This window comes from Drosophila persimilis, unplaced genomic scaffold (genome assembly GCF_003286085.1).
Source record: "Drosophila persimilis strain 14011-0111.01,24,50 unplaced genomic scaffold, DperRS2 tig00000124-arrow-pilon, whole genome shotgun sequence".
Lineage (NCBI taxonomy): Eukaryota > Metazoa > Arthropoda > Insecta > Diptera > Drosophilidae > Drosophila > Drosophila persimilis.
The window spans coordinates 7362877-7375734 of NW_020825294.1; the positions used below are offsets into that span (position 1 = coordinate 7362877).

A 12858-nucleotide genomic window follows, 5' to 3' on the forward strand; every position below is an offset into this window, starting at 1 on the left:
TAACCTGCACTAAACATCTTTCCTTCTATTTTCCAGGCGGAGTACAGAATTATAACCGGAAAACTTGGAGCTCATGGTCGTGACGCAACGGCATTCGTCAATCGTTTAAACTTCTCTGATAATCGCTCAGGTGAGTGTGAGTGTGTGTCTGTGTTGACCAAACTCCTGGATACAATATAAATACAAATTACATTTTAGTTTTAAACACAGCCTCGAAGGCCATTGAAATCGGGGTTTGGCTTAGTGCGGCAATAGCACGCGCCAAATGCGAGACTGTTTTCATCGGTCCAAATGGTCAAACACTCCTGACTTGGCTTCTTATGACAAATTGATTACTTCGTGGCCAAACCGACAGCTGTCAAGTACCGGATCGACAGAAATGATCTCAACCTTTGCGACTTTATTCTTTAAATTTAATCAATGCAGATCGCAACGTCACACATCAAGCTCTTTGGGTTCCATGCCAGTTTACAACCAACCGAACTGTGACTGGCCACAAAAAAGTTTTGTATGTTATCTTAATGGAAGTGGTTAAATGAAACTGAGACCCTTTGAAGGCATTCAGTTGGCTGAAAAAGTGAAAGTCAAGCAGATTTGCAGTAGGTTTCGGGTTCGGAAAACGCGCCCACAGTGGTTGCGGAAAAGGGACGTGCAAAGCTTTTAAATTCCAAAAGAGCTGTCAATACAATACAATACACTGGCCCAGCCAGTGTGAGTCCCTTGATGAGAGTCAGTTTTCCTTCTTGTCATTAGTTGAGTCTCATAGGGAGTACTCTGTTTGCATTGTAACCCATCAACAATTTGAAGAACTCTCAAATGACCCTTGTTCTTCCGTGCAGTAATTATCTGCTTTTCCTTTTCTCAACAAAATCAATCTGTCTGTCTGTTGCAATATCTATCTGACAGAAATCTATTCTGGTTTATACTTATTTTTTGCTTTATTTTGCCATTCCATTGTTTGCTTCCGTTTGTGCACGTCGCACAGTTGCAGTTGCAAGTGGCACGGCAATATATTCACATATTCGTATGCTGATGGATATTTGAGATACTGTTAGATTTACATTGTCTTCGTTGTGTCCTTTTATACACTTATTTTCTTACATATTCAACCTCTTGTATTTTCCTTCAATTTTATTTTCACAAATATTTTTTTTTAATTCCTGGATTGAAATCTATAAATATTAAATACCTATTTTTTTAGACATATGTAAGTGTGGTCATCCACGAATTTGGAGACCCGTGCAAACGCTCCTTGGATAACCTTTAATGGGGTTTCCATTGATTTATATCACCAAAGCCGTTCCATGCCATGTATCAGAACTTTTTGTCAGATGGCACAAGAGAAGAAAAACTCCCATTTACTAATTGCAAGTTTTAATTAAATATCGACCTTCGATGCAATCGACAAAAGGGGACAAAAAGCAGCAAGGACATCACAGAGGAGAAGGCGTGATACCGCAGTTTGGGACAAGGCCACGTTGATTTTTGGCATCGTAGCAGGTACAGAGACTGTTTCAGGGATAGGAAGTTAGGACCCAAAGACACTTTCGCCAAAAAGGACAGACAATTCCTGCAAATGCAATGTCCACGGATGGGTTTGGCATTGGCGTTTGCGTTTGCGTTGGCCCTTCCGGCTCTGGTTCCGGTCGAGTCAGAGTAAACAAACGTTTCCGCTTTTAAAAAAGTGCTCTCATTTTTTGGCTGAATGGCCGAGCGACCCACTGGCGCTTCCGGGCGGTGTTGTTTGTTATTACAACCACAACCGACGACCAGCAGATAAGCAAAAAACGTCGTGCTACACCCTCAGACATTCTGTTGAACTATAAATAATAGTTACAAATTTTTTGTCGCCCTTTTTTCAGGCAAAACAGTTCAAGAGCAAAAGTTTCCATATGCAAAAATATAGTAACGAAAGAAAAAAGAGGACTGAATGGGTAAACTTAAAGGTGATGTAAAGGAACACCTTTCATGTTAGTTCTTGAAGAAAACAAAGTCTTCTAGAGGAGGAATTTTTTTCAAGCTTTTTTTTAAACTTTTTTGTTTAACTTTTTGTTAGGGCTACGACTGACGTTCTCTGTATTTTTTGGCCATAGCGCTATCAGGAGTCAAGAATGCCTTGTGATGTTTCTTAATTAGTGAGCAGCACTCTATGCAAGGAAATCAGTCTTTATGTGGTCAGCATAAAGAAAATGATTTCATGTTCGATGTGATTAATGTTGCCCTCTGCGCTTTTGTCTCACTGGAAAGCTGAGCTATGCGTTAATCAAATGTCAATTACTGCGGATACCAACATTGATGGCAGGAGCAACAGCAACAGCAGCCGCAACAGAGCAGAGGCCTGGGCTTACCAAGGATCCCGACACGTTTTCAGCGTTTTTGCCTTTTTTCCCTGGCACACAGACATAGAGGCACTGAGAGAGACAGCCACAGACACACAGAGGGAGGGAGAGATACATATATGTAGTGCCAATCATACTCGTATCGGGAGACAGGCATCCTTTGCTGCAGTTTGTTCCTTCGCTGCCCTTATCCTTTATGCAATTTGTCTTTATGAACCACCCTTTTTGCTCACTTTATTCGGGGGCTCCGTGGCATGCGGCTTGCAACTTTGAGCGTCTGGCGGTCCTGAGATATGCCCGACTTTACTTATGTTGCCTTCATTTTAAGTCTCCACTTTCGTATTCATTTTGATGGTCTTTAAATATCCCCGAAACCGACAGCTTTATGCATGTTAAACATTCGTCTGAGCTGGATTCTCAGTTGGCAGCTCCTGCATTCGCCTGGTAATGTAAAGATTATAGATCACACACATATGTACATGTACTCGCAGCATGCTGCTACAGTGCGTATGATTATCGGCCATCGGGCGTGCATTTGCACAGAGGAAGCATTCGTCAAGGGCCCAAGTACCCGGGGCCTCTCTACTCCTCTTCAGCCTCAGCCAGTTGCCAATGTTACGCATTGTCCCTAAGGCCGCCGGGGCAGCTTGGGGTGTGAAACCAGTTTCAAGCAGATTAACTAGTCCATTATCAAATTGCATTCCTGTCTTGATGGTGACATAATTGATGGATACGTTAATTGCACTTGGACTAGAATCCCTTCATATCAGCGTATTTTTTTCTGTTAGTTCTGATGGACATTCTGATGTACCTTCTGTCCTTCACAGGTTCTTCAGCTTCAGACTCGTCTTTCGGCTCGTTGCCTTCGTCTTTATAGGTCTACTTTAAGAAATGCGTACTACTCGCTATAACTCTATTAAATGGGTATTCAGCTCGTATATAAGCTGCAAACCTGAACGAAACTCTTAATGCCCCCAACCGTTCCTTGAAAGAAAAGTTGATGATAGACAATTGCTGGGGGCCGTTTAAAATTTCCCATGAAAAGATAAATATTTCTTTCATGGAGTAGATTACTTGTTGAGCTGCTGGCGAGCGGCATTTTCAAGTCTTAAATAAGAGCGATCTCTGCGGAAATAAATAATCTTGTTATGGAATAAAAGCCCATTAAATTATTCCCATTAGGCCGCTCGTTTTTGAAGTACATCTAATTTGCAACAATTGGAGAGCCCTCTAATAGGGCTGGATGGATCCCCGCAAAAAGGGGCAAAAGTCATCAAAATGTTTATACTCTTTTTATGAGCACACAAGCTGCGGCATATCACACAGTTAAACAATTCCTCTCGAATAGGCATATATGTATGTTGGGCTTTGGTTTTGTGCTTCTTTATTGTTCCTTGGGACATTTACTTTTATGGCGCGACTGGTTCAAGGTTTAGGCACTTTGATTATGACGTTAGTTCTAGTAGCAAATACAACGATGGCTGCGGGTCAGGGCGGGGAAAAACTAAAAGAACGAGAGTCCTTCTAACGTGGCTACATTTATAGACAAGAGGATCTGCCATTGGCGTTTCGCCCTGTGTGCTGGTCGGCCATTGCAGCAGCCAAAAAGGGAATGCTAAGTGGAACTTGTACTTGAGGACAAAGGATGCACAAAAGATACTAGCGTTCTCTGGCCTGGCTCGTTGTTACGTTATCTTAATGCGGAAGCTTCCAGCCGGAATTGGCACAAATAACTTCAAGGGAGAATAAGTCGCAAGCTCGGCAGCAACATTCGGCGAACATTCCGCTTTAAGCGTTTTATGTGACTGAGTGCGAGTACTATGAATATCAATACCCAACCACCTACCTCAGACCGGAGCCAAGTAAGAAGTGCCCAAGTGGGGGAAACATATTCCCAAAGTTTATCAGCTTGTTAGGCGGCAAAGTCACAGACGGCCCTGTCCTTGGGCCGTCAGCTGTCAACGGTCTCATTCGTTTTTTGCCGAACTCCGGCATTGTTCAGTTGTCTCCGGCATTAGCGGACAGGAAGTCAGCTGTTGTCCTGTGCGCTGTGTCATAAACTAAACAAAACATTCCCCATGACTCCTCCACATCGCACTCATTCTAGAAGATGGAGAGATACAGTATTTGAGCTGAATTTCAGAGAGGACCAACAAACAAACTGTTTATGTTAAGGAAGTCACGTAAAGTGTCGTGTTCCTATGAAACCCACAGGAGAACCAGCTCGAAAAAAAGCCAAGCCGAATCACAAAAGCCAGACGCAGGACAGGAGGTCGTCCGACCTCAACTTAATCTTCATCATCTGGCTGTGGTCTTTAAGATTCTGTGCTACTGGCAATTTAAAGTTAGATTTGATCGTAAGCCTCGACCCTTTTCGAGTATATTAATGGGAATTTCTAATTGCCTCTGTCTAATCAATGTGCGGCACTCTCATTCCACGCAACTCGTTGGTAGCCCCAAATTATGCCACCACCACAGGACTAAGCCTAAGACCAAGACTTTTATGAGCACTTTTGAGAAAAGTCCTCGGTTCGGCGGGGCATGGGGCTCTGCTTCTACGGCTAGGCATTGTTCCGAGGCTATTAATCAAATGAGAAAACCAATTTTTCAGAGTCTGGCATTAATTTGATTGGCTTTCCTCAGGCCACAAGGCAATGAAATGTTAAGTATAATATATCACCGGCTTGAGATTTGCGGAAAACAATATTAATTTAGTACGCTTTCATTTCTTTTTAGGCGGTTTTTTATATTTTCCTTAAATACTCCATAATAAAAGTCCGTTCTCCTGACAGATAGCAGTGCCAACAAGTGTCTCATACTGATTTGTTCTAATTTACAGTTTGGGGAGTATTTAAATTTTGTTCTTTTCTATTACACAAATCGAGCTAAAACAGGAGCGCCTGTCTGGAATGGCTATGCCTATGAATTCAAGCTCTCTGTCTCTGTCTTTAAACCAATATTACCAATAACCATGACAAAAAGATAATATATATCCAAGACCCTGCCTGGCCTTGGCCTCTTTTCTGCTGGTCGTTAATAATAATATTAATAAAATTTAATTTAATATTAATAATAATATAATTGTTATTTCAAATAACTTATTTGTAGTCAAAATGACGGGATGTGTAATAAGATTACCTTAAACATGTTCTTAATAACTACCGTCAGAATATATATCTTCTGTAAATGGAATCCTTTGTTGGGTCAAAATTGTTGCCCTTTTTCTATGGGACAAACCATTTAGTGGAGCTCATAGTAGAACCATGTGTATATACATACATATATCTATATTTATCTATATTTTTGTTGCTAAGCTTCTCGATTACTCGTACTATCTGCTTGCAGGCATAAAGGTGTGTCTGTCGGTTGGATTTCATCGTTGCCTACTCAATCTCACTTTATTGATGGACAGTCTGTGCGCCTCAATTATGATTTGATGGGTTTTTACTGGAGTGTGCAACACACTGCGTATGCGTTATACTCGACACATCGGGGAGATGGAGCTCTAATGAAGATTCAGCCTCAATGCATGTAATTTGGGCGCACCAAAAGCTTTTCCACATCCGGGCGCGAGTGCCGCTATCTATCACCTTGCCACATCTTGCGTGGTCTCTTCGGTGTGTGAATGCCGTTGAGTAATACTGAACTCTGAATGGAGAAAAGTTAAGGAAACTCTGTTGCAATCAAGCAGATGATACAAAAGTATTGAAAAGGTCACCATCGCGTAAATTGAGATCATTGTGGGGAGAACAATAACAGAACACGTGTCTGTAGCGGTAGTTTCCAGAACACTACGGCATCCTTGCCACGTATTATTTTCCCTCCATCTCAGGCAGACTGGTTGGCTGGTTGTCTAAGAATTTCAAAGTCATTAAACCAACCCGGTAAAGTTATAAAAGAGCAATTGGCCAGCCACGAAAATTCCATCCAAATGGCCACAGAATCATCATTCAATCTGTCCGCAACGAAACGTGACAAGTTTTGGCGAATACTGTGGGGTTAGGGATAAGAGCGGACTTTAATACGACGGCCCCTTTTCCCCTGGTGGCATTAAAGTAATTGAAATTCGAATTCAACTTCCACTCGCCCTGCGTCTCTGGAAAAGTTCAATTGCATTTTAATACATTTTTTTGACTGCAGCTACGCCGAGCTGGAACGTTCGAAAGGTCTGTTTCCCTCGAGTTTTCCGAAAGAAATAAATAAATTCGATACCGTGTCAGGCCTCTGTGCTTTGCCCTGGAGCACCCACTGGTATTCGTATGGCAAACAAATGTACTTCGAGCTAAAACAATGTTTATGCAATCCCCTGTTAGGCCGTGTTTCTGTTTGTTCACAGGCTTGTCCTGTTCCTGGTTTATTTCCTCCTCCATGATTTCCATGATGCAGTAGGACAATGCTGTGCTCTCTTTCCAGGCCGTACGATGACTGCCGTGTGCTGCCTGCTCGTATGCCTTATACAAGTAAATTATCAAAGATATCCAATTAATTCCCAGAGCCTACTTGGAATCTACTCAGAGCCACCGTGCAAGCAACAAATGATGGTTTCCATAGGAGTTTACTGAAGTGCGACGAGGACTCTGTATATGAATGGGAACACTCATAGTTATCTATATCTGTGCTTTCAAAACCGGAATATCTGTCTTCTTGCTCAGGTTTGCAGCACAAATATGTTTTGATTCTCTGCCAAACACATTCCATATCGATGAGCTCAAACTTGAGGAAATGTGTCAGAATAAATAGAACCATGTCGCTTATTACTTGCGTGTTTCTCTGCTAATAAAATGATGTTGTTTTCGTTGCATGGCACTTGGCAAACAAATTTCACGTTCACGGTCTGCCAACAAAAATTTGTATTTGTTTTGGGGCTAATTAAAATGAAAATGCAATGATGTTTATGGAAATTTTGCAAATATTGGTAGATGGAAATTCACTTCTGATTGTAAAAGTAGAGTTATTGTATTTGTGGACTTGAAATAAAGTTCTATCATGGTTATTGTTCTATGATGTTGGTATTAAGTTGCCTTTTAGTTCTGTTTTAATGTATGCCAAGCATTTGGGTTTATAATTTTAACAAGTTTAAGGCTATGCAAAACTGATTGCATTACGAGCTTTTGTAAACTATCAATAAAACTGATTCAATGCAGATTTATTTGAAGGTTTGCTTGTCTTTAATCTTCCCAAGATCTTCTGCACACATCGTCAACTGGGGAAAGTCCCTGACTCACTGCCACTGCCACTGTCAGTCACTCAAAGTTGACGGACCTGTCCCTCTGCTAAGCGGTATACATTTTTAAAGGCTTCTCTTCGGGAGACACCTCCATCTGGAAGGACAGTCAAAAGCAGGAGATGAGCTCTTCGCCGTAGCATTGTCAGCAGAGAATCAACATTTATATTATTAAATTACGTATACGCATACGCGAAGTGAGTCAGTGCAACAATGCGTATACGTATACCCAGCCTTTATATTGCATCAACTTAATTTCATTTGCCAGCAACGCCAGCTGACAATGCCAAGATATAAAATTGTGGTTGTACACCTTTGCGTCCATATGGGGGGATTTATACCCATATTCTCCGACTGCCAGGCTTTTCTCTTGGACTGAGGCTTGGGCGATATGACGAACGGTGGATGAATCCGAGTACGAGTAAGCGGTGTGCGACAGGAGGCACGTGGCGCCTGCACCCTTTCAAGTGGCACTTATTAAAATGTCAATTACCCATTCACATATTGTTTGGCCGTCTCGAGGGTGTTCTGTAGCCTCCTGTGGTATCCAGCGCGTGTTCCAATGGCGTCCACAGGTTTGTTGATTCCGTGATCATAAACAGCGCTAATTGGCCGGCTCTCAGGTGTGGCGATAGCTCACTAATTGCCCCACATTCAACAGTTATCTCTTTCCAAGTTGTTTGACAGCTGCCCAATGGTCAGGGTTGTTATCCCACCCAAAAAAAAACGAGAGATTTCAAAGTGAAAAACTCACCACAAAAGGCATTCCCTGAATACATGGAAACTGCCATCATCGGGCCTGTGTCCTTCAGCAACGAGGCGAAAAACAGTAGCCCTTACTGCTGCCCCTTTTTGGCTACTGTGCCAATATTCCATCGCGTACACCCGCAGACATCGACAGTTGGCGAAAATCAAATGAACACAAAACGAGTACGAATACTAGTGCGAGGAGAAAGGACACGCGTTTGAAAACGAGCTGGCACTCTTGTTTTGTACTGATCCCAACACTTTTCAAATCGAATTCATCGACGTTTTTCGCACTTTCTTAGTTCTTTTTGCCGCCATTAGACTGGAAGGAAAATGCAACAATAACCCAGAGATAGGGGATGCAAGTTTGTAAACTGGGTAGAAAATAAGACAAGGAAGTTGGATACTACAAAGAGATAAAGGATTTAAATAGAATATGGGTGTAGTTCATCTACCACTCCAACCTGCAGAACTAATAGGTAATGGTTGGTACTTAAAGCTCACCAATTTTGGGATGATATAAAGATGGCTACAACCATTCAAGAATCATTCGTCATCCTTAGTCAAAGGATTAATAACAGCGAAACTGAGAGACAAAATGTTGACACCAGAGGATACAAATATACGTGGAGCAGACGACAGGCGGCAGACGGAACCACTCACTAACTCAACAACTAATGAAACCACATTGCACCACAAAGCCCACAAAACCGATACACAACAAGAACAACCACAGCCAGCAGACCAACTAATTGAGAGTTCTGACCAATGAGGTCACATGCTGACCCTGCTACAGACTGCTGTGTTGAAAGAAATATTGCGAAATTTTGGAAACCAAAACGGACGACCTGTGTGGGAGGCGTAGATTAGTAATGGGCCTATGTGGAATAGTTGTTTTCGTACACTAAATCGTTTGGTTTTAATTAAAATTGCAAATTGTGGGCTCTAGTGCCATGACAATTTGTTTTTGTTTAGCCGCGGACACATTTTCAAGCGATCCTTCTAATTTGGATGACAGCCAAACAATTATCCACCATTTTACGGCGTATAATTTGTCACAAATTCATTTTCAATTGGTACTAGAAATTAGATTTGATTTTGTCGTGTACACAGTGTGTGATTCGTGGTAGTCATGAAACTGGACAGACTTTTTGCCTTTTGTTTAATCTTTATTCTACATTTTGGGAGGTACATCCTGTACCTTAAATGTATCTTTATCTTTGAAGCCTTACGGCTAAAGCCAACAACTTCTAAATCATAATGCATTTATGTTTGGTCCTTTATGTCTCCTCGAGTAGGGATTCAACGGTGAAGTCATCTGGAAAGTTGAAATGACACGTGTCTGTTGCTGCACGAGAATTCCCGGGAACACAACTATTTTATGTGTGCTGTAGCCAAACATGAGCAGGAAGCAGACCTATCTCAACTGTCTGGAAGATAGTCCTTTCGATGGCTCCATTCATGTCTGAGGGCTTCTTTCCATGCCTCAACGTCTTGCAGTAAATAAAGTGAATTGTTGAAATATTTATGAACCAAAGAAATTTCAAATTCAGACAGAAAACCCTTTCATTTCATTGCACATTTAGAAACCACTCTACAAAGATGGAGTTTTCCCAAGCCATCAGCGAACTATGAGCACCGAAGTATGTTATGGAGAAAGTAACTAAGCAAAAAGGTTTTTTACAAACAAGGGACAAATTTTCAGAATTTGTACTTATATATTTTGGCAAAATGTTCTCATGAAACACCAAAGTGCACTTAAAGAGAGAGGCTTGGGGCAATTTCAATTTAGTTAAAGCCACACGGATAATTCCACGAGCATCCTGAAGCTACATGAATAAACGTGTCCTACAGGGATACTACAGCACTTTGCATGTGTAGAATGTTTTAAGCCGTACGCAGAACAGAAGTTAACAATAGATTGTCATGGCGATGAAGCCAAAGAGAAAAGTGAATGCCAGAGCGGGGGGCATTATGGAAATTTACATTTTTCGATTGGACCCTGGGATGAGGATATGGCAATTTCTTTATTTGAATTGTCGGTCGGAGGCCTGGTTTTTTTCCTTATTTCGCTTGCTCTGTGGCGCAATTCATTGGAATCTGTCGATGGCTCATTGCTGGGGAAGCAGAGCAAATAATTGAAAAAATAAAAACCATAACAACGGCTATCGCAGCTGGACTCCGCACCCGTCCGCTAATGAATCGAGCACTGGGTCCGTGCCAATTGCCGTCAACCACCGAGCGGGAGTGTGTAAAGGCAGGGCTTTATTGGACTTCAATTCATTTATTGGCATTCGAAATATTAATACCAATGGCGGAGTTTTGTTTGAAATTGTTCGCAGAAGAAGCTCTGTTACATCAAAGACCGATTTGTGGCCTGTGTTTTTTTTTTGTCCTTTGTTAATATGACTGGCAGGACATTCCCCTGTTCTTTTGTAATAACTATTTATTGTTATTTTCATGGAAAATTGTAAAGTAAATGAAAGAACATATTTTGTTTTAATTTTAATTTTCTTCGAAAGCACACATTTACCCTTTAATTTTCCCCTTGGAGATCAAGGGTCATTTAGTGGGCGTCTACATATGGCCTTCTTCTGAATAGTCAGTCAGTGGAGCAACAACTCCTTAAAGGTATTAGAAAGGTATTAAAGGTGTATTCTGCTTAAATAGACATTATTATGATCACACCTTGTACACTCAATCAACCAATGTTCAAAAATGTAATTTAACCTTGAAAAAATGCAATATATATTTAATTAGCATATGCTACTTTTACGAGTATTTTTAAGCAAGTATTTCCCCCATTCCATAGTGGATACACCTGACATACACATACAACTGACACCTGGAATAAAAAAGCCTGGCAGTAAGCATGGGCCAGGCCACACACTGTACACCCATACCCATAGAAACTCTAACATTCACAGAGGAGTGAGCCCCCCTCAGTGGCTGCATAATATTTCTCCCACAAGAGGGCATAAAGTAGGAATAATCTGACCATACTGGCTATCAACACTCTCATGTGGCTCTGCGGCAGCACCTAAGCTAGAAAGAGAGAGGGAAATGTGGACTACGCGAGGCACACCACATCTCATTTTCTGCGTTTTCCGGATGTTCACCGGCAGACCTGTTTTTCCCCTTTGATCTCTAAGGAGTGTATGCAGTCTGTCGGATTGCATTGGAAATTATCGAAGCAGCCAGCGGATGAATGTTCTTGGGTACCACCGCCAAATAAATATGAAAATCAGCTCAACAAAGGCGCTTACGGTAACATAAAATCTTTTCTCAGCTATTAAAGTATAAGAGAAATCCTTGGCATAATGCATTCCGAATGGAATAGATCCTTTAATACAGCTTAGAGTAAAGGAAAAAGAGCAAAGCCAGAGACATTAGAGGCAGGAAGATTAAGGACGTAGGGGCTTCTGGGTGCTCATGGTGCCCAAAATATCATCCACATCTCACATGGCATCCCCCTGCTGTGTTGGGGCTCGACTATTAGCATATTCCCGCCATGCTGCTGCCACTTAATGATGCAGAAATGTGGCCCAGAGTGTGGCCAAAATTCCAGCTGTTTTCAAGCCATTGATTATGCGTGCTCTTACCAGACTTTGTACTCCCCTCTGCGGTACATACTATACTTACATACCTTGTATTCGTCTATTTATTTATTTGTTTTTACCGCTGATGGGTTTCGCGAGTTGCAATTCCAAGTCTGCGATTTTCGCTTGAAGAATAAGCACGAGTGCGACAATATTGATCTCGGTTATATTTACCAATTTATTCATGTCAAAAACGTGAACGGAAACTACAAACTATTTTACAACACCCCCATCCCCAATGTGATGGAGGGTCAGGAGGGTGCTGTGGATGCTTTCCATTTCGCAGACATTTCCCATGCAGAGATTTTCATCTGTTTCTGTTTCTGGATCTGGTTATATTTCTGTTTCTGTTCCGTTTTTGTTATGCTTTCATTACAATACGAATATGTGCAGGCACCCGAGGTGGTGCGAGTGAAAGCCGAAAAAAAGCAAACCAAATCACGTTGAAGGACCCCATTCAAATTCAGAAACTTCTGCTGCCTGTCTGCGGATTTCCAATTAAAACGTGGCTCAATCACAGGCATTGAATGTGATTAATCAATCATTGGATTCGACTCATCGTCTGATTATGCGCTAATCAAAGTCAGCTCTTTATTGGAAGCTCTGTCCCTCGCCCATCGTTACGCTTTCTTTCCTTTCTTCTGTATAGTTTTCTCGATTTCTCCCTGCTCGAATCACAAAGGATTAAATTAAATATTCTGCTAATCAGGCGAAAGAATTGTTGCGCAATCTGCAACTAAACGCCAGATTCCGTATCCACTATTCAAAGCCCTCGAGATGTCGACAGACAAACGATTACCAATTAAATATGCAAATTGTCTCTTTGTTTTTCTCTTTCGCTGCCACTAAAAGTGGGTCGAAAAAAGGCAGCCGCAAATCCCTTTATTCGGCTCTTATCCAATTCCTAATCGAGGACAGCACTTTTCGCACTGAAATTTAACTACCGCTG

At 41.6% G+C, this 12858-nt stretch overlaps 1 protein-coding gene across 2 annotated transcripts in view; it reads left to right on the forward strand.

Moving 5' to 3' along the window:
* Positions 1-12858, forward strand: part of LOC113565384 — a 107995-nt gene that overhangs the window by 75779 nt on the left and 19358 nt on the right. The window contains exon 2 of one of the 2 annotated variants that reach the window (XR_003408572.1): positions 37-104. Coding sequence is in view for 1 of the 2 variants with exons in the window: in XM_026987181.1 (XP_026842982.1) it covers positions 37-130 (94 nt within the window). In the remaining variant the exon portion in view is untranslated. Of the gene's footprint in view, positions 1-36; positions 131-12858 lie in introns of those variants that run through there. The other variant, XM_026987181.1, reaches the window with a different exon arrangement.